The sequence below is a fragment of the Oncorhynchus nerka genome, linkage group LG11 (genome assembly GCF_034236695.1).
Source record: "Oncorhynchus nerka isolate Pitt River linkage group LG11, Oner_Uvic_2.0, whole genome shotgun sequence".
NCBI lineage: Eukaryota > Metazoa > Chordata > Actinopteri > Salmoniformes > Salmonidae > Oncorhynchus > Oncorhynchus nerka.
Window position 1 is genome coordinate 51558242 of NC_088406.1, and position 26388 is coordinate 51584629.

Below are 26388 nucleotides of genomic sequence, written 5' to 3' on the forward strand. Positions count from 1 at the left end.
GTAAATGAATAGCTACATCAACGTAAACAGCACGTTTGACAATGTAACACATGCGGACAAAATGTGTGTTAAACGTAGGTTGACGAAACTAGCTATTTGGCGCCACCTGGTGGCTTCAATTGGTCATTCAAATGGAATGTTTAAAGAACTTCACCTTAGAAGTAGGGTAATACTTATAAAATGACGACCTAAGATGACAAGCATTCACACTCATCACTTAGTGAATTGATCTTACCAGTAGGCTAAAGCACAACAGTTTCAAAAAATGCATTATACACTGTATAATTGTAAATGCTTAAACAGTACTGAATCTTACATACAATAACCAAACTACTGGCTTGGTCACTGACTTTAATATAACCAAGCCCAAACAACTTTAATCAAGTGTTGGACAAGACACTTTGCTTCTTGTCTCAACAAAGCCTCAATAGTGAAGTTATGCCGTGGGCACCTTTATAATGCATGTATGAGAGATCACGTTCCAAGCAAAGACACACCAAACCAATAGACCTACTACATCAGATACTTCTGTGCATTTTATTTGGACTTCCCAGTTTGACATCTTATCATAGTTGGACTAAAACAAACAAAAAAAAGACTTCATCTGTTACCTCAGAAGAGTACAATCACGTCTCAATTCACAGGGTGAGCAGTTGGGGGGGCATGGCATACAAATTATTTTTCATACTCACACACGGGATTTCATTAATGTTCACTCATTTGAAATCAAAGAAAATTATGTACACAGATGAAGGTCAAATTTCAATCTGATTCTTTTACATTCCTGTGATAAGACAGTGATGCCAACACCCCCTTCTCAGAGAGAGATGGAAGGAACGGGGGAAAGAGCGCTCAGAGATAGAAGAGAAAAAGCAACTTAAGGCCATCATAAAGGAGAGAATATGTATGTAGAATTACTGAGATACTGAAATGTGTCCAGATGTGACAAGCTGTCAGCAATAACGTACAAAATCCGTCACTCATAGCAACCTCCGGCCTCCAATTCAGTTCCTCCATCTCCACCTCTCTCATTCAGTCTCTGTCTACCACTCTTCCATTCAGGACATTGTCCCCCACTCCTCTCATCTCTTCACTGGAAGAGTAGGCAGAGGAGAGGGTGAGGAGGGGTGTGGGGGTTGGTGAGTCCCAACGGTATGTTTAGTATCGGTAATATGGACTCCTCGACCGGGAACGGGACCTCCTGGAAACCCGAAAAAAGAGTGAGTGAGTCTCAGGTGACACAGTGCTTTAATTTTTTTAAACTAAAACATCCATATTTCTGTCGAGCACACATGGTCTAAGTGCTGCACTGCTGTAGAGTATTGAGACTGACAGTGTTAAGCCTCATCTGTTTCTGATGTACTGAGACTCCGGGTTCAGTTTGTCCCCACTCCCCAATACCACAGCCGGCCTGGCAGGCCACACACTCCCCAGGGAGGACTAGGGACGAGGGGGCCTAACATTAGCACTGACAGCCTTCTGTGAGAGTATGCATGTTTTTGATTGGGACAAAAGAGTTTGAATGTGGGTGCGTGTGAGGGAGAGAGAACACATTTGAATAGGAGTGTGTGAAAGGGAGAGAGAAGAGGAGAGAGAGAAAGGAACAAAGAGAGTATGTCTGTCCTGTGAGTCACAGATAGAACACTGGAGATCATGAGTGTTACAGAAAGGGAAAATATATTCATCTGCTCAACATTGTGTTAAATCACTCTAAACTGTATATGGACTTCAGTGATCTTACACTTCCCCATCGCAGGGCGAGAAAGAGTTGTGACAGAACGCAGAGGGGACAGTACGATGTGCTACTGAGATAAAAGTGCGTGAGAGGCAACATCCTTCCTCAAGAGGAGAGACTCTTGTGGTTTTTCACATACCTTCTGGATGAGCTGTGGTCGCGACCTGAGGGACAGACAGGAGGACAGACATCGGTGAAGGAATGACCCCCAACACAACAGCCCACCAGATAGTTCAATAACAACACTGTCACAATTAGTACTGAGCCACTGTGCCATAGTGAATTTGTTTTGGGGGGGGGGCGTATTTTCTTACCTTTTAACTCTGCGCTGTTGGGAAATGGCTCGTAAGTGAGCATTTCACAGTAAGGTCTACTGTTGGCCTGTTGTATTCGGCGCAATCTGACAAATCAAATTTGATTTGACTTGACAACTAGTACTGAGCCACTATCACAGGCTTATGGGCTGCGTCCCAATTCGACACCCTTTTCCCCCAAAGTGTGCAATTGAACACTTCCCGTCATGGATTTAACAATGATATAACAGTAAGGGGTGACTCACTGAACTCACCATATTTAGATGGGGAGGGCGAGTGGCTTTGTCGTCCGTACTGTCTCTCCCACTCGTCCCTCTCTTTCTCCCGACGCTCACGCTCCCTGGAACACACACACCACCGTTTAACCAGAGTCATACGGCACCACAATGCAGCATCTCACACACACACACACACACACACACGCGATTCCCTGATCCACCTCTACGCAGACGACACCATTCTATACACTTTCGGCCCGTCATTGGACACTGTGCTATCTAACCTCCAATCGAGCTTCAATGCCATACAACACTCCTTCCGTGGCCTCCAACTGCTCTTAAACGCTAGTAAAACCAAATGCATGCTTTTCAACCGATCGCTGCCTGCACCCGCTTGCCCGACTAGCATCACCACACTGGATGGTTCCGACCTTGAATATGTGGACACCTATAAGTACCTAGGTGTCTGGCTAGACTGCATACTCTCCTTCCAGACCCATATCAAACATCTCCAATCGAAAATCAAATCAAGAGTCGGCTTTCTATTCCGCAACAAAGCCTCCTTCACTCACGCTGCCAAGCTTACCCTAGTAAAACTGACTATCCTACCGATCCTCGACTTCGGCGATGTCATCTACAAAATGGCTTCTAACACTCTTCTCAGCAAACTGGATGCAGTTTATCACAGTGCCATCCGTTTTGTCACTAAAGCACCTTATACTACCCACCACTGCGACTTGTATGCTCTAGTCGGCTGGCCCTCGCTACATATTCGTCGCCAGACCCACTGGCTCCAGGTCATCTACAAGGCCATGCTAGGCAAAGCTCCGCCTTATCTCAGCTCACTGGTCACGATGGCAACACCCATCCGTAGCACGCGCTCCAGCAGGTGTATCTCATTGAGCATCCCCAAAGCCAACACCTCATTCGGCCGCCTTTCGTTCCAGTACTCTGCTGCCTGTGACTGGAACGATTTGCAAAATCGCTGAAGTTGGAGACTTTTATCTCCCTCACCAACTTCAAACATCAGCTATCTGAACAGCTAACCGATCGCTGCAGCTGTACATAATCTATTGGTAAATAGCCCACCCATTTTCACCTACCTCATCCCCACAGTTTTTATTTATTTACCTTTCTGCTCTTTTGCACACAAATATCTCTACCTGTACATGATCATCTGATCATTTATCACTCCAGTGTTAATCTGCAATATTGTAATTATTCGCCTACCTCCTCATGCCTTTTGCACACATTGTATATAGACTCCCCTTTTTTTTCTCTACTGTGTTATTGACTTAATTGTTTACTCCATGTGTAACTCTGTGTTGTCTGTTCACTCTGCTATGCTTTATCTTGGCCAGGTCGCAGTTGCAAATGAGAACCTGTTCTCAACTAGCCTACCTGGTTAAATAAAGGTGAAAAAATAAAAAATAAATAAAAAACACACACACAGTCTTACTTCATGCGGATCTTGCGTGCCATGGCTCTGAGCTCTCCCTCGCGCTCCTGTAAAGTCAACAGCCATGAGGGCCAATGGCAGACGACAACATATATATATCAAAGGACTGTCTTAGGGGTAAACTGTCTGTTTCAAGAAACTTCACACATTATGCTATAATTGGGGGGGGGGGGGCTGGCTAACACAATTCCACACGCACCGCTCGCTTATTTTCCTGCTGAGTGACTTTCGCCTGGGCTGCTTTCTTATCCGCCTTGGCTGAGGGAGAAACAGAAGAGCAGAGGAAGGATGAATATGTACATACAAACACAGCATCAAGGAGTTGTAACTGACCAAACAGAGTCCAGTCTTGTCTACTCACACTGCCTGTTGAGGGCCTTCTGCATGCGTATCTTCAGCTTCTCCTGCGGGGTCATCTTGGGCTGTAAGAGACAGGCGCGCATCAGCACACACACTCGCAGGGCAGGAGCGCAGGGTGTGTGTGTGTGTGTGTGTGTGTGAAATTAAGGGGACACGGTTGGTCAGGTGGGGGTATAGAGTCGTAAATAACGTGAGCCGTTTGTCATCTCCTGTCCTGTTTTCTGCTGGACTGGTAGATCCGGCTACGTGCGGCGAGGAGGCCCGAACTCCGTGACCCGCAGCTGTTGTACCCAGTAGCAGGACAGGATCACATTACATGGAACTGGACTCTTAAGTATTACATGCCTTATGCATTTCCATGTATATAACATGTGAATGTTGCGAGGACAGCTAAGGGTAAGAGAGTTGGGGGGGGGGGGGGGACAGAACAGTCTGGCAAATGTTGGCCACAAGTAGCGCCAGCAGCCCTCCCCTCGCCTGCACATTCCCTGCTTACACTCCCTGGCCAGGTAGGAATTCAGCTCGTGGATAGACAAGCACACATTACAGGCCAAAATGCCTACAGAATTCATTTACCCTTCCCTCTAACGCTCGCTTTCGATTCAGCAACCCGGATGTATTCCTTTCCCTGTGAATCCCCTGTACTGGAGCGGTTCATATCAAAGACTAGTGTCGTGTCTCTAAAGGGAACGCAGCAGGTAACAGTGTGTGCTGTTAAGCCCTGGGTGGAGAGGCGTGGTGGTGTATTTCTCCTGCCTGCTCAGACAAGCCCAGCCCCCCCCACCGCTCTGCTGTCCACGTCAGCTGCGTGCACCTGAGAGCTCCGACCTCACTACATAGCAGGGGTGTGCTTAACAGCCTTAAATGACCTCCTCTCCTGAGTTGCCTTCACTTAGGCTGATCTGAAACATAGGCGATTTTAAATAAATATAGAGTATGCCTACCAGTACGTTGCCTTCACTTATCTAGTTATTTTACCGTCAGCGCAGATGAAAATGGAGACGAGGAGAGGAAGCCACTTAAGACTATTGGAACGCACCCAGACTCTAGACTACTCTCTCCCCCCTTTACTCTTATATGGCTTCCTTTACTACTACTTTGCTTTGACTTACCCAGTCCTTTCAGATCAGTGGTGATGGAAGAGAGGAGACAAGGAAAGGAGACAAGGAAAAGAAGCCATTTAAGAGCCTCTGACAATGACATATCAGTGCTTTCCCCTCAGTCTTAGGGCACTAGCTTTACAACGGGTTGTCGACCTGTAGAGTGAAACGTCTCATTGCGATTTAGGGGGGGGCACACCTCTGCTCACACACACACACACTCTCTTGTCTGACCGCAACACCCTCCATAGCGCAGTAAGAGCCGCAGAATACAGCAACATCCATAAAACAGACAGATACATAAGTGACAGAAAGGGTGCTGGGAACACAAGTCCATTCAGGGATAAGGAGGGGAAAGAAGTGTCAGATAAAGTCTCTGTCATACTCCACTCTGCAATGTAGGTTCTGCCCTTTCGAGGTAGGCTAACCCTGCAACCACACTCTAAACTGAGTAGAGAAGGGTTTAACTCTACACTGCATTCAGGGGGAGGTAAGGTCACCAGTTACAATGGAAGCTCCACAGAGAGAGGCAGTCAAGACATTTCATATGATTTCCATTCTCTGTGTGCACAGTGGCATTCGAGGGGGGGATCCCCAGCCTGATGGACAACCAGCTCAGCCTGTCAGGGGTGAGGGAGGCGTAGACTTTAGCAACAAACCCAGCTAGATCAAATTCTTACTGACTTTGGCAGCTCCTGTCTCTTTACCACCCGGAGTATCAGGCCTGGAGGGAGAGAAAGAAAGAGAGAGGAGAGGGAGAGACAGAGAGAGAAAGGGGGAAAAAAGAGAGAGGGAGGGAGAAAAGTAGGGCTGAAAATGTCACCATTTCTCATCAAGATCCTACTGTAGGACAGACTAGGGAAAATATTAGCTACCTATTTGCTGTTTGTTTTAAACTGCACATGAGGGTGGAGGCTGTGTGTGTATGTACATATTTGTGAGTCTGTGTGTGTGTTTTAGAGGTCTTCACGGATCTACCTGTACCCGATTACCAGAGACCCAATCCGGGACCTGAGCGGGTCCGGATCCAGAATACTAAATATCACGGGTCTGGGTCGGATCTGATTGTCACTGGTATCAGGTACGTGTAATTTTAACGGACTTGTCTGGAAGGACCCGTACAGATCTGAACGCAGCTGCTGCAGTAGAGAGAGAAGTTGTAGAATTTATGTTGCTTTTCACAAGAGTGGCACGTACAGCTTGTCGTTGGCCAATCATAAGACATCAAAGCGGCAATAGGCTACAGTCATATAGCCTCCGTGTGGGGCAAAAGTGAGGCGATGTCTAATCAATGAAAGATGGAATTAAAACGATGGAATTAAAAGTTAAAGGAGACGGGTCGGCTACAACGACCAAGAGCCAACAGGTAGGCTGCTACTTAATAATCTGAATGGAGTTGCTGCTATTTGTAACTGTGCAGGACGAGAAAGCGCACGCGGCCTCAATTAGTCTAGGAAGCTAGCTAGCTTAACTAGCGTATCCCTGTTTGATGCAGTAAGACAGGTACGACGTAAAGGAAGCATTGCACTGTTAGTCTACACCTGTTGTTTACAAAGCATGTGACAAATAACATTTGATTTGTAATCATATTGAATGATGAATAATCTAGCTATGGCAGAGTACCTTGTGATAAACTGTAGACCACACTATCTACCAAGAGAGTTCTCATCTATATTATTCATAGCCGTCTATGTACCACCACAGACAGATGCCGGCACTAAGACCGCACTCAATGAACTGTATAAGGCCACACGCAAACAAGAAAATGCTCATCCAGAAGCAGCGCTCCTAGTGGCCGGAGACTTTAATGCAGGCAAACAAATCAGTTTTACCTCATTTTTACTAGCATGTCACATGTGCAACCAGAGGAGAATTTTTAAAAATAAAATAAAACTCTGTACCACCTTTACTCCACACAGACGCACACAAAGCAAAAACTAAAGCAAGAAGTACCAGTGACTCGCTCAATACGGAAGTGGTCAGAGGACGCGGATGCCACAGGACTGTTTTGCTAGCACAGACTGGAATATGTTCTGGGATTCATCCAATGGCATTGAGGAATAAACCACCTCAGTCATCGGCTTCATCAATAAGTGCATCGACGATGTCGTCCCCAAAGTGACCGTACGTACATATCCCAACCAGAAGCAATGGATTACAGGCAACATCCGCATCGAGCTAAAGGCTAGAGCTGCCGCTTTCAAGGAGCGGGGCACTAATCCAGACTCCTGTAAGAAATCACGCTATGCCTTCAGACGAACCATCAAACAAGCAAAGAGTCAATACAGGATTAAGATTGAATCCTACTACACCAGCTCCGACGCTCGTTGGATGTGGCAGGGCTTGAAAACTTATGGACTACAAAGGGAAACCCATACGCGAGCTGCTCAGTGACGCAAGGCTACCAGACAAGCTAAATGCCTTTTACGCTCCCTACGAGGCAAGCAACACTGAAGCATGCACGAGAGTACCAGCTGTTCTGGATGACTGTGACAACACTCTCGGTAGCCGATGTGAACAAAACCTTTAAACAGGTAAACATTCACAAAGCCGCGGGGCCAGATGGATTACCAGGACGTGTACTCAAAGCATGCGCGGACCAACTGGCAAGTGTCTTCACTGACATTTTCAACCTCTCCCTGACTGAGTCTGTAATACCTACATGTTTCAAGCAGACCATCATAGTCCCTGTGCCCAAGGAAGTGAAGGTAACCTGCCTAAATGATTACCACCCTGTAGCACTCAAGGCAGTAGCCATGAAGTGCATTGAAAGGCTGGTCATGGCTCACATCAACCTCCCGGGTACCCTAGACCCAGTCCAATTCACATACCGCCCCAACAGATCCACAGATGAAGCAATCTCAATCGCACTCCACACTGCCCTTTCCCACCTGGACAAAAGGAACACCTATATGAGAATGCTGTTCATTGACCCCTTCTAGAGCGGCACCCCTCTCTTGCATTATCAGCTTCGGCTAATAAAATAGCTTAAATATGTACTTTTCTGCTGCTTCCCTCACTCGGATCCGACCAGGTCTATATGGAATGGGTCTAGTTGGTCTCGGGTCTGTTCGGAACGGTTATTTCTATTTGAAATTGTATTTCTGCATATCGGGTCCGGGTGGGAAAGCCGCAGGTCTATTTCGGAATGGGTTCAACTTTTTGAACCCGTGAAAGACCTCTAGTGTATTGATGCGTGCGTGTCTGTGAGCGTACAGGTGTCAGTGGACTCACTTTCTCAGCTTGTCACAGAGAGCAGTGGCAGAGGGCGGGCCTCCTCTGTGTGAGGGGGAGGGGGAGCAGCTGGGCTGGGGGGACTGGGAGGGGCTAGGGCTGCTGCTGACCTCCCTCCGATGCCCTCCTGAAGTCCGCCTACCCCCCCCGGGCCTGGCACGGTCCCCCTGCCGAGAGTTAGAGCTGGACCTGGAAGGAGAACAGAAGGATGTGATCAGAACAACATCGAACAGCCCACCAGTTTATTTTAGTGTACAAAAAAAGAGACATTGAGTTCATGATTTACTGAGTTTAGAAAAGTCTTATGGTTGTCTGGGCTGCCTTACCGTGTGCGTCTGCGTGCTGCGAAGCGACGACCCACGTCCCTGTCTCTGTCCCGTTCTCGCTCCCTGTCCCGGTCATTGGAGCGTGACTGTGTCCGGTCGTATCTCCTCCGTGACCCCCCTCCTCCGTTGGCTCCTCTGCCCCGGGACCGTGAGTCGGAGCGCCGCCTCGACCGGGAATGTCGTCCATCCCTCCCTCCTCCGTGGCGTCTGTCGCGGCGTGAGTGAGAGGAGGAACGAGAGGAGGAGCGATGAGTGGAAGAGTGGGAGGAAGAGGAGGAAGGGCTGGAGGAAGAGCGGCGTCTGCTGAACAGAGAGACACACAGATGTGTTTAGCGACGACCCACGGGCTGCTCTAATCCTGTCTGCTTTGACTCAGTTTGTATTTCTGTTTTGATCTACTTCATTTCTTGTTAGGCTGCTAGTAATACTACAGTACCGTACATTGTTTTTGGGCATATCATCATCATCATCATCATGTAACCACACACAGGTAGAGCTCAGGACTTTCTGCTACTTTGTGAACCATACCGAACAGACAGATGGCGTATATGCCATATACATGTTCCCTTACCTCATGGTGCCTTTAAGAGAGTGGTACTAAGGTGTATAGGGCAGCTTTAAATGTTAAGAGCTACAGTACCAGTTAAAGGCTTTTTCTTTATTTGTACTATTTTCTACATTGTAGAATAATAGTGAAGACAGCAACATTATGAACACATGGAATCATGTGGTTAACAAATCAAAATATATTTTATATTTGAGACTCTTCAAAGTAGCCACCCTTTGCCTTGATGACCGCGTTGCCCCTCTTGACAATCTCAACCAGTTACATGAGGAATGCTTTTCCAAACGTCTTGGACTTCCCACATATGGGTTGAGGTCAGGTGATTGTGGAGGCCAGGTCATCTGATGCAGCACTCCATCACTTTCCTTCTTGGTCAAATAGCCCTTACAGAGCCTGGAGGTGTGTTTTGGGTCATTGTCCTGTTGAAAAACAAATGATAGTCCTGCTAAGCGCAAACCAGATGGGATGGCGTATCACTGCAGAATGCTGTGGTAGCCATCCTGGTTAAGTGTGGCTTGAATTCTAAATATATCACAGACAGTATCACCAGCAATGCACCCCCCACACCATCACACCTCCTCCTCCTCCATGCTTCACGGTGGGAACCACACATGCGGAGATCATCCGTTTACCTACTCTGCATCTCACAAAGAAACCAAAAACCTCAAATTTAGACTCATCAGACCAAAAGGACACATTTCCACCGGTCTAATGTCCATTGCTCGTGTTTCTTGGACCAAGCGTCTTCTTATTGGTGTCCTTTAGTAGTGGTTTCTTTGCAGCAATTCGACCACGGAGGCCTGACTCACGCAGTCTCCTCTGAACAGTTGATGTTGACATGTCTGTTACTTGAAGGCTTTGAAGCATTTATTTGGTCTGCAATTTCTGAGGCTGGTAACTCCAATGAACTTATCCTCTGCAGCAGAGGTTACCCTGGGACTTCCTTTCCTGTGGCGGTCCTCACGAGAGCCAGTTTCATCATAACGCTTGATGGCTTTTGCGACTGCACCTGGAGAAACTTTCAAAGTTCTTGAAATGTTCCGCATTGACTTACCTTCATGACTTAAAGTAATGATGGACTGTCGTTTCTCTTTGCTTATTTGAGCTGTTCTTGCCATAATTTGGACTTGACTTTTTACCAAATAGGGCCATCTTCTGTGTGCAAATCTCTCATCAAAGCAAAGGGTGGCTACTTTGAAGAATAGAAAATATATTTTGATTTATTTAACACTTTTTTGGTTACTACATGATTCAATGAGTGTTATTTCATAGTTTTGATGCCTTCACTATCATTCTGCAACGTAGAAGGGGAAAAAAATATGTAATGATTAGGTGTGTCCAAACTTTTGACTGGTACTGTATGTGATCTCATTGATTTACCATAACACAGAATAACATGCAGAATTTGCTGTTTGGGACGCACAAACTAACACGCATCTCTAAAATGTCACACTACTTGAATTGTAAGCTATTCACCTCAGTCTAACCTAAATCTGAGCTCCACTTCACCTACCAAATCTCTATAGCCCAAATCTCTACAGCTGTCGTCACTGAACAGCAACATGACTGACAGGAGTAAACAACCAATGGAAAGCAGAAGGGGAAAGCTACCGACCGGGAGCCCCTGCTATGACCTGCGGGGTGTTGCAGCAAGTTGGCGGGAGTGTGGCCGGAGTGGACAGGGGGTGGAGCTTGGGTTGCCGCGGCAGCCTCCTCGTCACTGCCTCCAAAGCTGGTGATGAATGTGATCTTCTCTGGGCCTGGGGAACGGGAGCGGGACCGTGACTCCGAACTGGACTCCGACTGGGGCCTGAGGGGTAGAGGAAGGAGGTCAAATCAAATAGGGGTGCTTATATTTGTCCTGTTTCACACATGTACAATCATGTAAACTGTACAAGTGTGTGGTGTAAAATGGAAATGTCTTTTTTTGCATATCCCACTCCCCCTGAGACACCTTCAGAGATTGGGGTCAAGGCCAGGGATCAGCCATTATTGGCAGCGACCCTGGAGCAATTAGGGGTAAAGGAAAATTCCACTCAAAAACAATCAAGTTAACATATAGAACTTTAAAAAATACAGAAAGTTTCGTAGTATGATGCACTTCGCATCAAGGGCAGATTTCTACCTAGTCGGCTCAGGTATTCGAACTAGCTCTAACCGCTAAGCTACCTGTCGCGCTGCCAGAGGGGAGAATCATCAGTGCCATCTCTACTGATGAAAAGTTTACCTCAGCCTCACGAGCAAGCAGTTCATCATGAGTTGTTAGCACTGATCAAAAGGATGACTGTGCCATTACTTTCCTTGTCAAAATATAGTAGATGGACGTTTAAAAAGTGAAAAACTTAGAAAGTCAAATGGTTGGCCTCCCACTCACCGTTTGTAGGGATCGTAGGTTGGGCTGTCTCTCCTGGCATAGCTGGAGATCATAAACAGAGAAAGGGTTTAGAGGTGTGACAGTGTGTCTCGCACCATGTGTGTGCTACACATTGGTAGTGGATGAGGCGAGTTACCTCGTATGGTATACATTTTTATTTTTTCTAAAATCAGGGTTGGGGGTCAATTCCATTTCATTCTAGTAAATTCACAAAGCAAACCAATTTTCATATTTTTTATTTAACTAGGCAAGTCATTTAAGAACAAATTCTTATTTACAATGACGGCCTACCCCGGCCCTAACCCGGACGACGCTGGACCCCAAACCCTGGTATCAACTGCTGTTTACCTGGGTGGGCTGATCTGTCTGCCCTTCAGTCTCTTCTCTCTGAACTCTCTCCTCTGTCTGCGAGAGCGACGGCCCTGAGGGTCACACACAAACACCCTCAGTGACATGATCAGGGGAAAGCATAGGCCTACCAACAATCATTGACACGACAGCAACACACCGGACACACACACACTGATTCTTTCTTACCGAGTACATGGCCTTCTCTGCCTCCAGAGCCTTGGCGTGTTTAATGGCCTCCACCTCATCCTTGTCTTTCCTCAGCATCCTGTCAAACAGTCGGCCAGTTAACATACAGTGTGTTTAACAGCAAGACATTTGACTGTTTTAACCTTTGCTAAAAAGACGCAGTGAAAGCAACTGGTCATTTAATAGAAACATAGCCATTTCCATTGACTCCAGCGATAATGCAATGTCAACACATACAATTTTTTGCAAAACACAATGGAAGCAGGCAGACTGACCTGACAAAATCTCCCTCTGCCATTCCATATGGATTGGCCATCTTGTTCAGATCCAACTCCTGCTCCGTGTTGAGCTCGTCAACGTCCACCTCCACGTCTGAAAACACACGCACACGACAGTGGTATGAGAAAATAATACATAATCACATTCCACATACATTACCATTTACTGGGCTTTTAAAATTTTATTTCACCTTTATTTAACCAGGTAAGCTAGTTGAGAACAAGTTCTCATTTACAACTGCGACCTGGCAAACACTGGCTTATTCATCATTGCAGTCAACATGCTGCATTATGGGTAAATTGTGACTGAACTACAAATAATAATGTATTACATTTTTTGATGCAAGGCCATTTGTAGATCAGTCCGTCGGCAGCAGGCTGCAAAGTCAAATAAGCCCCATGTCCATCCAACCCGACAACTCATACTTGCTTGAGTGAGAAGGTATTGGGACTCACCAATGTCTGGGATGCCCTCGTCCTCCTCCGATTCGCTGTTCTCAGAGTCATCCTCCTCCCCTTTCTCTTCCTCCTCCCCAGGCTCCGTAACAGTGCTGTCCTCGTACGTGTAGCCAATGGTAGCCTTCTCTTTAGCAAGCCTAAACAAAAGGGAGGGGCTTATTAATAATCAACACAAACAATCTGTAAATTAGTGCATACTTCTAGAAACCATATAGAATGTGAAAAGATGGGATAGGACTAACTTTTTCTTCTCATCCTCATTTGGCCTCTGCAGGCCACCATAGAGCTCGTCCATTTGGATCTGGTACAAACACTGCTCCTCAGAGACTGCAGAGGGACAGCGGGAGGTTAGAGAACACAGAAAAACAACATACCCACTGGGAGGGAGGCACAAGAGACATGGCATTACCAACACCGGCGGATACTCACTGCTGGCAAAGTCGTTCTGCACTAGGCCCCTGTAACGCTCATAGTTGCACTTCCTCTCCTCCGACTCCTGTTCTGGGGTGCTGCAACCCAAACGCAACACTTCAATATGTTTCGCGAAAAACAGTGGTCCCACGAAACACATTTGACCTTTCATATCACATTTCATCAAACCACAACAAATCAACCTGTGTGTGTAATAATACACATCAGTGAACACGCCATACTAGTGGCGTAATAAGGTAGGAAGTCTGAAGGAGAGAGCTCAGTCACACTTACGCTGTGCTGAGGAGCGGAGGGGTGTAGGTGAGTATGAAGTCCAGGTGTGCCCTCACATCAAACCTGTCAATCATGTTGTTGGCGTCTCCCTGCCAGGGCATCCTGCAGCAACAGAGAACATAACATACCGATTAGTGTTCTCAGGTGGTGCGACGGTGTGCAGAAAGTACGTTTGTGTGTTATGTCATGCGTTTGCGTATGTAAAAGCAAGACATGGTGGCGCGTGTGCATATGCATGTCATGTGTTGTTGTATGCGTGTTTCTCTTCTCACATGTTGATGGGGCTTTCTGCGGCGAGCGCCACGGCCGAGTCCAGATGGATCTTATAGGCCCGGCCGTGAACCTGAAGGAACTGAGCCGGGTCCTTTTTCTGTAGAGGAGAGGAAAGGGTGAAAGGGAGAACACCAGAGCATGGGGAATCTTCATTCAGTAATCACCAACCCCGGTCCTGGAGAGCTACAGGGCGCAAAAGGCTTTCGTTCCAGCCCAGCACTAAAACACCTGATGATATGAAGTTGTGCAGATCTTGATGATTAGTGTAACGGGCTATGCACAAGAAAAGCAAAGCAGCGCGCTGGGGCGACTTACGATCTTCTCGTAGTACTCTCGCCGGCGCTCGCCGCGGCGTTTGTAGTCCACCATCATGCCGCGCAGCTTGCGCTCATGTTTGCGGGCCTCCTGCCACATGACGGCTCCGCTGGGTGTGGGGGCGCGGCGGGGCACGGTGGCTGTGAGGAGACAGGACAGAACCAATACCATATTACACTGAACTAAAATATAAAAATGCAACATCCAACAATAAAGACTTAACAATACCGGAGTTACAGTTCATATAAGGAAACCAGTCCATTGAAATAAATTCATTAGGCCCTAATCTATGAATTTCACATGACTGGGAATACAGATATGCATCTGTTCGTCACAGATAACTTTAAAAAAATGTTAAAGGTAGGGGCGTGGATCAGAAAAAAAGTCAGTATCTGGTGTGACCATCATTTTCCTCATGCAGCGTGACACATCGCCTTCGCATAGTTGATCAGGATGTTGATTGTGGCCTGTGGAATGTTGTCCCACTCCTCTTCATTGGCTGTGCGAAGTTGTTGGATATTGTCAGGAACTGGAACATGCTGTCGTATTGTTGATACAGAGCATCCAAGCGTGCTCAAAGGGTGACATGTCTGGTGAGTATGCAGGCCATTGAAGAACTGGGACATTTTCAGCTTCCAGGAATTGTGTACAGATCCTTGCGACATGGGGCCGTGCATTATCATGCTGAAACACGAGGTAGATGAATGGCATGACAATGGGCCTCAGGATCTCGTCACGGTATCTCTGTGGATTCAAATTGACATTGATAAAATACAATTGTGTTCGTTGTCCGTAGCTTATGCCTGCCTATACCATAACCCCACCATGGGACCAGTGTTCACAAAGTTGACATCAAACCGCTCGCCCACGCAACACCACACGCTGTCTGCCATCTGCCCGGTAAAGTTGAAACCGGGATTCATCCGTGAAGAGCGTGCCAGTGACCACTGAAGGTGAGCATTTGCCCACTGAAGTCAGTTACGACACCAAACTGCAGTCAGGTCAAGACCCTGGTGAGGACTACGAGAACACAGATGAGTGTCGCTGAGACGATCTCTGACAGTTTGTGCAGAAATGATTTGGTTGTGCAAACCTACAGTTTAATCAGCTGTCAGGGTGGCTGGTCTCAGGCAATCCTGCAGGTGAAGAACCTGGATGTGGAACTCCTGGGCTATTGTGGTTACATGTGGTCTGCAGTTTTGAGGCTGATTGGACATACTGCCAAATTCTCTAAAACAATGTTGGAGGCGGCTTATGGTAGAGAAATTAACATTCAATTCAGTGACCTGGCAGGGTAGGAAACACATCCGTCCCGCTGACACAGAACACGGGGGCCCCTCAGGGGTGCGTGTTTGGTCGCCTCCTGTACTCCCTGTTCACCAATGACTGCATGGACGTGCACAACTCCAACACAATCATTAAGTTTGATCACTGATGACGATAAGAAGCTTATAGGGAGGTCAGTGACCTGGCAGTGTGGTGCCAGGACAACAACTTTTCCCTCAACATAAAGGAGCTGATCGTGTACTACAGGAAATGGAGGACCGAGCAAGTCTCCATCCACATCGACAGGGCTGTAGTGGAGTGGGTCGAGAGCTCCTCAGTGTCCACATCACTAAGAAATTAACATTCCACTTGAAAAAAGGTAAAGAAAGAGGATTTACACCCACCAGCTCCAATTTTTCTGAAATCGTTTCTGTAGTTAGAAACATAAGATTAGCATTCCTGAAACATTCTTTTGTTGAAATATATTTTGATCTGAGAAATTAAGTTAATTGATAACACCTAAATTGGATCTTTTAATTTATAGGATTCATATAATCTTCAATAAATATAGTACACAACATCTGATTTGGACTATAATTCTTCCTAACAATGTGTAAGACATGAGGAATCGAATAAATTGTCAACAGCCAGCCACAGACCACCCACACCAATCCCACCCCAACAACCAGTATACAGTATCAATTCTCTATGTCTGACTAGTCAAATTCTATTGGTCACATACACATGGTTAGCAGATGTTATTGTGAGTGTAGCGAAGTGCTTATGCTTTTAGATCCGACAGTGCAGCAGTATCTAATAGGTAATATCTAACAATTCCACAACAAAACCTAATACACACAATCTAGTAAAGGAATACAATGAGAATATAAGTAAGTATAAGAACATAAGTATAAAATATATGGATGAGCAGTGACAGAGCAGCTAAGATGCAATAGATAGAAGGATATAGTATACAGTGGGGCAAAGAAAGTATTTAGTCAGCCACCAATTGTGCATGTTCTCCCACTTAAAAAGATGAGGCCTGTAATTTTCATCATAGGTACACTTCAACTATGACAGACAAAATTTGAAGAAAAAAAATATAGAAAATCACATAGTAGGATTTTTTATTAATTTATTTGCAAATTATGGTTGAAAATAAGTATTTGGTCACCTACAAACAAGCAAGATTTCTGGCTCTCACAGACCTGTAACTTCTTCTTTAAGAGGCTCCTCTGTCCTCCACTCGTTACCTGTATTAATGGCACCTGTTTGAACTTGTTATCAGTATAAAAGACACCTGTCCACAACCTCAAACAGTCACACTCCAAACTCTACTATGGCCAAGACCAAAGAGCTGTCAAAGGACACCAGAAACAAAATTGTAGACCTGCACCAGGCTGGGAAGACTGAATCTGCAATAGGTAAGCAGCTTGGTTTGAAGAAATCAACTGTGGGAGCAATTATTAGGAAATGGAAGACATTCAAGACCACTGATAATCTCCCTTGATCTGGGGCTCCACGCAAGATCTCACCCCGTGGGGTCAAAATGATCACAAGAACGGTGAGCAAAAATCCCAGAACCACACGGGGGGACCTAGTGAATGACCTGCAGAGAGCTGGGACAAAAGTAACAAAGCCTACCATCAGTAACACACTACGCCACCAGGGACTCAAATCCTGCAGTGCCAGACGTGTCCCCCTGCTTAAGCCAGTACATGTCCAGGCCCGTCTGAAGTTTGCTAGAGAGCATTTGAATGATCCAGAAGAAGATTGGGAGAATGTCATATGGTCAGATGAAACCAAAATATAACTTTTTGGTAAAAACTCAACTCGTCGTGTTTGGAGGACAAAGAATGCGGAGTTGCATCCAAAGAACACCATACCTACTGTGAAGCATGGGGGTGGAAACATCATGCTTTGGGGCTGTTTTTCTTCAAAGGGACCAGGACGACTGATCCGTGTAAAGGAAAGAATGAATGGGGCCATGTATCTTGAGATTTTGAGTGAAAACCTCCTTCCATCAGCAAGGGCATTGAAGATGAAACGTGGCTGGGTCTTTCAGCATGACAATGATCCCAAACACACCGCCCGGGTAACGAAGGAATGGCTTCATAAGAAGCATTTCAAGGTCCTGGAGTGGCCTAGCCAGTCTCCAGATCTCAACCCCATAGAAAATCTTTGGAGGGAGTTGAAAGTCCGTGTTGCCCAGCAACAGCCTCAAAACATCACTGCTCTAGAGGAGATCTGCATGGAGGAATGGGCCAAAATACCAGAAACAGTGTGTGAAAACCTTGTGAAGACTTACAGAAAATGTTTTGACCTCTGTCATTGCCAACAAAGGGTATATAACAAAGTATTGAGATAAACTTTTGTTATTGACCAAATACTTATTTTCCACCATAATTTGCAAATAAATTCATTAAAAATCCTACAGGTAGTGGCTCGGGTGGTTATTGTCCTTGATAATCTTTTTTTACTTCCTGTGACATCGCGTGTTGTAGGTGTCCTGGAGGGGAGGTAGTTTGTAGAGGTCGACCGATTATGATTTTTCAACGCCGATACCGATTATTGGGGGCCCATAAAAGGCGATACCGATTAAATCGGCCGATTTTTTATTTATTTATTTGTAATAATGACAATTACAACAATACTGAATGAACACTTATTTTAATTTAATATAATACAACAATAAAATCAATTTAGCCTCAAGTAAATACTGAAACATGTTCAAGTTGGTTTATGTAATGCAAAAACAAAGTGTTGGAGAAGAAAGTAAAAGTGCAATATGTTCCAGGTAAAATACACTGCTCAAAAAAATAAAGGGAACACTTAAAAAAACACATGTACCTCCAAGTCAATCCCACTTCTGTGAAATCAAACTGTCCACTTAGGAAGCAACACTGATTGACAATAAATTCCACATGCTGTTGTGCAAATGGAATAGAAAACAGGTGGAAATTATAGGCAATTAGCAAGACACCCCCAATAAAGGAGTGGTTCTGCAGGTGATAACCACAGACCACTTCTCAGTTCCTATGCTTCCTGGCTGATGTTTTGGTCACTTTTGAATGCTGGCGGTGCTTTCACTCTAGTGGTAGCATGAGACGGAGTCTACAACCCACACAAGTGGCTCAGGTAGTGCAGCTCATCCAGGATGGCACATCAATGTGAGCTGTGGCAAGAGGGTTTGCTGTGTCTGTCAGCGTGTCCAGAGCATTGAGGCGCTACCAGGAGACAGGCCAGTAAAGCAGGAGACGTGGAGGAGGCCGTAGGAGGGCAACAACCCAGCAGCAGGACCACTACCTCCGCCTTTGTGCAGGTAGGAGCACTGCCAGAGCCATGCAAAATGACCTCCAGCAAGCCACAAATGTGCATGTGTCTGCTCAAACGGTCAGAAACAGACTCCATGAGGGTGGTATGAGGGTCCGACGTCCACAGGTGGGGGTTGGGCTTACAGCCAAACACCGTGCAGGACGTTCGGCATTTGCCAGAGAACACCAAGATTGGCAAATTTGCCACTGGCATCCTGTGCTCTTCAGGTTCACACTGAGTACATGTGACAGACGTGACAGTCTGGAGACGCCGTGGAGAACGTTCTGCTGCCTGCAATATCCTCCAGCATGACCGGTCTGGCAGTGGGTCAGTCATGGTGTGGGGTGGCATTTCTTTGAGGGGCCGCACAGCCCTCCATCTGCCCGCCAGAGGTAGCCTGACTGCCATTAGGTACCGAGATGAGATCCTCAGACCCCTTGTGAGACCATATGCTGGTGTGGTTGGCCCTGGGTTCCTCCTAATGCAAGACAATGCTAGACCTCATGTGGCTGGAGTGTGTCAGCAGTTCCTGCAAGAGGAAGGCATTGATGCTATGGACTGGCCCGCCCGTTCATCCGACCTGATTCCAATTGAGCACATCTGGGACATCATGTCTCGCTCCATCCACCAACGCCACATTGCACCACAGACTGTCCAGGAGTTGGCGGATGCTTTAGTCCAGGTCTGGGAGATGATCCCTCAGGAGACCATCCGCCACCTCATCAGGAGCATGCCCAGGCGTTTTAGGGAGGTCATACAGGCACGTGGAGGCCACACACACTACTGAGCCTCATTTTGACTTGTTTTAAGGACATTACATCAAAGTTGGATCAGCCTGTAGTGTGGTTTTCCACTGTAATTTTGAGTGTGACTCCAAATCCAGACCTCCATGGGTTGATAAATTTGATTTCCATTGATCATTTGTGTGATTTTGTTGTCAGCACATTCAACTATGTAAAGAAAAAAGTATTTAATAAAAATATTTCATTCATTCAGATCTAGGATGTGTTATTTTAGTGTTCCCTTTATTTTTTTGAGCAGTGTATGTGCCATGTAAGAAAGCTAACGTTTCAGTTCCTTGCTCAGAACAAAAGAACAACACTTTAGTGTTGCCAGTGTAACAGTATAGCTTCCGTCCCTCTCCTCGCTCCTCCCTGGGCTCGAACCAGCAACACAACGACAATTAGCGCGCGCTAACTAGCTAGCCATTTCACTTCGGTTACACAAGCCTCATCTCGGGAGTTGATAGGCTTGAAGTCATAAACAGTGCAATGCTTGACGTACAACGAAGAGCTGCTGGCAAAACGCACGAAAGTGCTGTTTGAATTCATGTTTACGCGCCTGCTTCTGCCTACCACCGCTCAGTCAGATACTTGTATACTCAGTCAGATTATATGCAACGCAGGACACGCTAGATAATATCTAGTAATATCATCAACCATGTGTAGTTAACTAGTGATTATGATTGTTTTTTATAAGATAAGTTTAATGCTAGCTAGCAACTTACTTTGGCTTACTGCATTCGATTAACAGGCAGCCTCCTTGTGGAGTGCAACGAGAGAGAGGCAGGTCGTTATTGCGTTGGACTAGTTAACTGTAAGGTTGCAAGATTGGATTCCCCGAGCTGACAAGGTGAAAATCTGTCGTTCTGCCCCTGAACAAGGCAGTTAACCCACTGTTCGTAGGCCGTCATTGAAAATAAAAATGTGTTCTTAACTGACTTCCCTAGTTAAATAAAGATTAAATAAAGGTGTAGTAAAAAAAATACAAAAATAATTTTAAAAAATACAGCGCCCATAATACCGATTTCTGATTGTTATGAAAACTTGAAATCGGCCCTAATTAATCGGCCATTCCGATTAATCGGTCGAACTCTAGTAGTTTGCCCCTGGTGATGCGTTGTGCAGACAGCACCACCCTCTGGAGAGCCTTGCGGTTGAGGGCGGTGCAGTTACCGTACCAGGCGGTGATACAGCCCGACAAGATGCTCTCAATCGTGCACATGTAAAAGTTGGTGAGGGTTTGTCACCGCCTGGTCACTTTTTTCAGCCTCCTGAGTTGAAGAGGGGCGCTGTTGCGCCTTCACCACACTGAGTGCGTGGACCATTTCAGTTCATCTGTAATGTGTATGCCAAGGAACTTCAAACTTCGCACCTTCTCCACTGCTGTCCCGTCAATGTGGATAGGGGTGTGCTCCCTTTTCTGTTTCCGGAAGTCCACGATCATCTCTTGTTTTGCTGACATTGAGTGATAGGTTTTTTTCCTGACACCACACTCCGAGTGCCCTCACCTCCTCACTATTGGCAGTCTCATCGTTGTTGGTAATCAAGCTTACCACTATTGTGTCGTCTGCAAACTTGATTGAATTGGAGGTGTGCATGGCCACGCAGTCATGGGGGAACAGGGAGTACAGGAGGGGGCTGAGCACACACCCTTGTGGGGCCCCAGTGTTGAGGACCAGTGAAGTGGAGATGTTGCTTCCTACCTTCACTACCTGGGGAGGCCCATCAGGAAGTCCAGGACCCAATTGCACAGAGCAGGGTTGAGACCCAGGGTCTCAAGCTTAATGATGAGTTTGGAGGGTACTATGGTGTTGAATGCTGAGCTGAAGTCAATGAACAGCATTCTTACATAGGTATTCCTCTTGTCCAGATGGGATAGGGCGGTGTGCAGTGTGATGGCGATTGCAACGTCTGTGGACCTATTGGGGTAGTAAGCAAATTGAAGTGGGTCTAGGGTGACAGGTAGGGTGGAGGTGACATGATTCTTAACTAGCCTCTCAAGGCACTTCATGATGACAGAAGTGAGTGCTAGTCATTTAGTTCAGTTACCTTAGCTTTCTAACAGAAACAGAAACAATGGAGGCCATCTTGAAGCATGTGGGGACAGCAGACTGGGATAGAGAGAGATTGAAGTTTCCCGTAAACACACCAGCCAGCTGGTCTGTGCATGCTTTGAGGACGCGGCTAGGGATGCCGTCTGGGCCTGCAGCCTTGTGAGGGTTAACACGTTTAAATGTTTTACTCACATCGGCCATGGAGAAGGAGAGCCCACAGTCTTTGGTAGCGGGCCTAGTCGGTGGCACTGTATTGTCATCAAAGCGCACAAAGAAGTTGTTTAATTTTTCTGGAAGCAAGACGTCGTTGTCCGCGATGGGGCAGGATTTATTTTTGTAATCCGTGATTGTCTGTAGACCCTGCCACATACATCTCATGTTTGAGCCGCTGAATTGCGACTCCACTTTGTCTCTATACTGACACTTTGCTTGTTTGATTGCCTTACGGAGGGAAAACTACACTGTTTGTATTCGGCCATATTTCCAGTCGCCTTGCCATGATTAAATGTGGTGGTACATGCTTTCAGTTGTGCGCGAATGCTGCAATCAATCCACGGTTTCTGGTTTGGGAAGGTTTTAGTAGTCACAGTGGGTACAACATATCCTATATTCCTTATAAACTCACTCACTGAGACAGCGTATACGTCAATGTTATTATCTGAGGCTACCCGGAACATATCCCAGTCCATCGAAGCAATCTTGAAGCGTGGCATCCGATTGGTCAGACCAGCATTGGATAGACCTAAGCACGGACGCTTCCAGTTTGAATTTCTGCCTATAGGAGGGGAGCAACAAAATGGAGTCATGGTCAGATTTGCCAAAAGGAGGGCGGGGGAGGGCCTTGTATGCATCTCGGAAGTTAGAGTTGCAATGTTCGAGCGTGTTACTTGCTCATGAACAGCAATCGATATGCAGATATAATTTAGGTAGACTTGTTCTCAAATTAGTTTTTTAAATGCAGCCTGAGGATATATGGTTTCCAGTTTGCAAAGAATCCAGTGAAGTTCCTCGATGGCCGTCTTGGTATCCGCTTGGGGCGGGATATACACGGCTGTGACGATAACCGAGGAGAGTTCTCTTGGGAGATAATACGGTCGGCATTTGATTGTGAAGAATTCTAGGTCAGGTGAACAAAAGGACTTGAGTTCTTGTATGTTGTTACAATTACACCATGAGTCGTTTATCATGAAACATACACCCCGCCCTTCTTACCGGAGAGATATTTATTCCTGTTGGCGCGATGCACTGAAAATCCCGTTGGCTGTATGGACTCCGACAGCATGTCCCCAGCTAGCCATTCTTCCGTGAAACAGAATGTGTTACAATCCTGGATATCTCTTTGGAAAGCAACTCTTACCCTGATTTTGTTGACTTTGTTAACTAGGGACTAGACATTAGCGAGTAGTATACTCGGCAGCGGTGGGTTGTGTGCGCGCATCCGAAGCCTCACTAGAAGACTGCTCCGGCACCCTTTCCTCTGGCAGTGTTGTTTTTTTGAGTCAGCCTCTGGAATCAGTTCAAATGCCCTGGGAGGTGCAGACAAAGGATCCACTTTGGAAAAGTCGAATTCCTGGTTGTGCTGGTAAGTTGACGTCTAGCTGATATCCAATAGTTCTTCCCGGTTGTATGTAATAACACTTAAGGTTTTCTGGGCTAACAATGTAAGAAATAATACATTAAATAAACAAAATACTGCACAGTTTCCTAAGGACTAGAAGCGAAGCTGCCATCTCTATCGGCGCCATCTTGAATACGTAGCATGGAGCTGCTGCTTGAAGTATTGCTTCTTCATACTATGTAATATATTCCCTGTGAATCTGTTGATGCTTTTTTACCCCGTTTGGAGAAATTAGCCATTGAAGTCGCTGGCATTATTTACCATAAATTTGTGTGAAGGTACCACGTTATGCCCACTAGATTCCACTGTTCCTGCTACTTTTATCCATTTTGCTGGGCTGGGTTTCCCAAAAGTATCGTAGCACTAAGATAGTCTTTCGTCCATTTAGTTTCAATGGAATTATCACATATTAGTAATAATTGAATCGAAAAAGATATGACTGCAATTCAATGGTTTATAATTGTATTATTTTATTAAGGTTGTCACAACATTTTAGTCACTAGCCCATTTCTCAATTAAAGTTCTGGGCTTGTAGGAAAAGTCCTCATAGGAGAATTGCACCAAACGGATAGCCCTCTCAGAGAGCTGCCATTTGTTGGTCTATTCAAGGAGAGTTGGGTTGAAGCATTAGGTTGCTAAGAAAATGACAAACAGAATTGCTTTGACAGGGGACTGGCTTTACCACACAATTGACCACATCATGTATTTTCATCATGAGCAAAAGCTATTGGTTTTCTACACAAAGTTGCTAAGAAAATGTTGTGATTCATTTAATAAACACAAGAGACCAGCAAAATGAATAAAAGGGTGTGGAGACAGTAGAAGGAACAGCGGCATCTAGTGGGCAAAACATGGTACTTTCACACTAATTTATGCTAAATAATACAAGTGACTTTAATGGCTAATTTCTCTAAACAGGGAAAACGTCACCAGATTCACAGGAAATAGGCTACATCACAAAGGATTAAGAAGCAATACTCCAAGCTGCAGCGCCATACTACTTGTCAAACATAGAGAGCTGATCCTGCATACTGGTTGTTGGGGTGGGATTGTTGTGGGGTCCGTGGGTGGCTTTTGACCATTTTATTGGATTCCTCGTGCCTTACTCAATGGTAGGAAGGAGTTTGATCTTAATCGGATGTTGGGTACTACATTTGTTGAATATTGTGTGAATACTATTAATTAAAAAGGGACAATTTGGGTGCAATCAATTAGCTTAATTTCTCAGAGATCAAATTAGATTACAACCAAATAGAATTTCAGCAATGCTAATCTTATGTTTCTAACAACAGAAAACATTTCCGAAAAATAGTGTAATGGTTTGCTGAAATGACATGGTATGACCCATGGTCCACACACACCAACAGTAGTAAAGAAGGCACGACAATGCCTCTTCCCCCCCAGGAGGCTGAAAAGATCTGGCATGGGATCCTCAAAGTTTTACAGCTGCACCATTGAGAGCATCTAGACTGCCTGCATCCCTGCTTGGTGCAGCAACTGCTTGGCATCTGACTGCAAGGCACTACAGAGGGTAGTATATACGGCCCAGTACATCACTGGGGCCGAGCTCCCTACCATTCAGGACCTCTATACCACGCGGTGTCAAAGGAAGGCCCTGAAAATTGTCAATGACTCCAGCCACCCAAGTAAGACAGACGTTTATCTCTACTACTACACAGCAAGCAGTAACGATGCACGAAGTCTGGAATCATTAGGACACTGAACAGCTTACCAAAATAGTTAACCAAACAGCTACCCGGACTCTCGGCATTGACTCATCACATACGCTGCTGTTCCTGCTTATCACCTATTATGTTGCCTAGTCACTATACCCCCAACTATATTCGCATATCTACCTCAATTACCTCGTAACCTTGCAAATCGACTCGGTACTTGTACCCCGTTTAGCAAAGTTATCGTTACTTATTGTGCATTTCCTCGTGTTACTATTTTTCCCGTAAGTATTTCACTGTTAGTCTACACCTATTGTTTACGTGACATGTGACAAATACACATTTATTTTGATTTGAGACCTGCCCCTACAACCCACTGTAGCACAACCAAAACATGGTGAACACTGTTTTCATCACTAAACGGACAAGTGTAGCACGCTAGCTAACGTTAACCTAGCTATCCTAGTAGAGCGAGAAGTACGGCTACATTTGTTTTGCAGACTTAAAACACAGTGTCTGCAGAAAATGCGTTTTAGCTTCTTGAATTTGCTAGCTACTAAGCGCAATGACTGCTGTCCCAATTAACGTGAGCTAGCTAGCCGCTTAGCTCTTTCTTAGCTAATTAGTCATTAAGCTAACTAGCAATGATGGCCTCCATGTGTGGTTGGGAATAATGCACTCGAAAGATTGTGTATAAATACAGTACATGCCATCATTAATTGAATTGATTTATTTGGCACATATTAGGATACCTGTTTTTGTAGACCTCCAACACACACTTGAAATTGTTTCTCCAAATTGTTCCGCTGAGCGATGGCAGCCGATATCATCCCGTCACACCTCCTTCAGACCGGAAGCCCACTCTGCGTTTGCGGGATGTTGTCAAAATTGTGTTGTTTATTTTTCTTCTTCTTTCGTATTATGGCGGTCCGCAAACAAATGTTATAGGTGCATGCCGCCATCTACGGTGTTGGCTGTGCATCAGCCTGATTTTCTGTAGTATAAATTCATTACACTTTGTGAAAAAAATTGCCCTACCAGCTAACCCTGCACCCATTTAAACCGCAACACTATTCCACTACTTTGGCCCTGTCTGATCCTACTCCAGGCCAGCAGCCTGGGAGGACGGGACACTATTGTTCAAAACATCTTTACCAATTTTCCTGCAGTAAAATCTCACACATTTACATTTACATTTAAGTCATTTAGCAGACGCTCTTATCCAGAGCGACTTACAAATTGGACTCACACACCCAAGTACTTCTCCTCAGCTGCCATCAAAATCAAATCAAATTTTATTGATCACATACACATGGTTAGCAGATGTTATTCCGAGTGTGGCGAAATGCTTATGCTTCTAGATCCGACTTTGCAGCAGTATCTAACAGGTAATCTAACATCACAACATCTATCCTCTGGGATTTACGT

At 45.6% G+C, this 26388-nt stretch overlaps 1 protein-coding gene across 6 annotated transcripts; it reads right to left on the bottom strand.

Moving 5' to 3' along the window:
• Positions 1 to 507: 507 nt before the first annotated feature.
• Positions 508 to 25828, bottom strand: LOC115137103 (CLK4-associating serine/arginine rich protein-like). 6 transcript variants are annotated; one of them, XM_029673163.2, is made up of 21 exons: positions 25713 to 25828; positions 14253 to 14392; positions 13937 to 14034; positions 13665 to 13766; positions 13389 to 13468; positions 13202 to 13286; positions 12957 to 13096; positions 12498 to 12594; positions 12223 to 12301; positions 12034 to 12107; positions 11686 to 11727; positions 10927 to 11121; positions 8747 to 9046; positions 8421 to 8609; positions 5871 to 5910; positions 4088 to 4148; positions 3926 to 3984; positions 3727 to 3773; positions 2304 to 2389; positions 1875 to 1899; positions 508 to 1201 (listed from the first exon to the last, which is right to left on the bottom strand). In XM_029673163.2, the coding sequence occupies exons 2-21, from the start codon at positions 14349 to 14351 to the stop codon at positions 1159 to 1161; spliced, it is 1941 nt and encodes a 646-aa protein (XP_029529023.1). In that variant the 5' UTR covers positions 14352 to 14392; positions 25713 to 25828; the 3' UTR covers positions 508 to 1158. The 6 variants fall into 6 exon arrangements, with proteins under 6 accessions (XP_029529023.1, XP_029529022.1, XP_029529024.1 ...); XM_029673162.2 differs by having other exon boundaries at positions 8747 to 9049; XM_029673164.2 differs by lacking the exons at positions 508 to 1201; positions 1875 to 1899; positions 2304 to 2389 and having other exon boundaries at positions 5867 to 5910; positions 8747 to 9049.
• Positions 25829 to 26388: the final 560 nt, after the last annotated feature.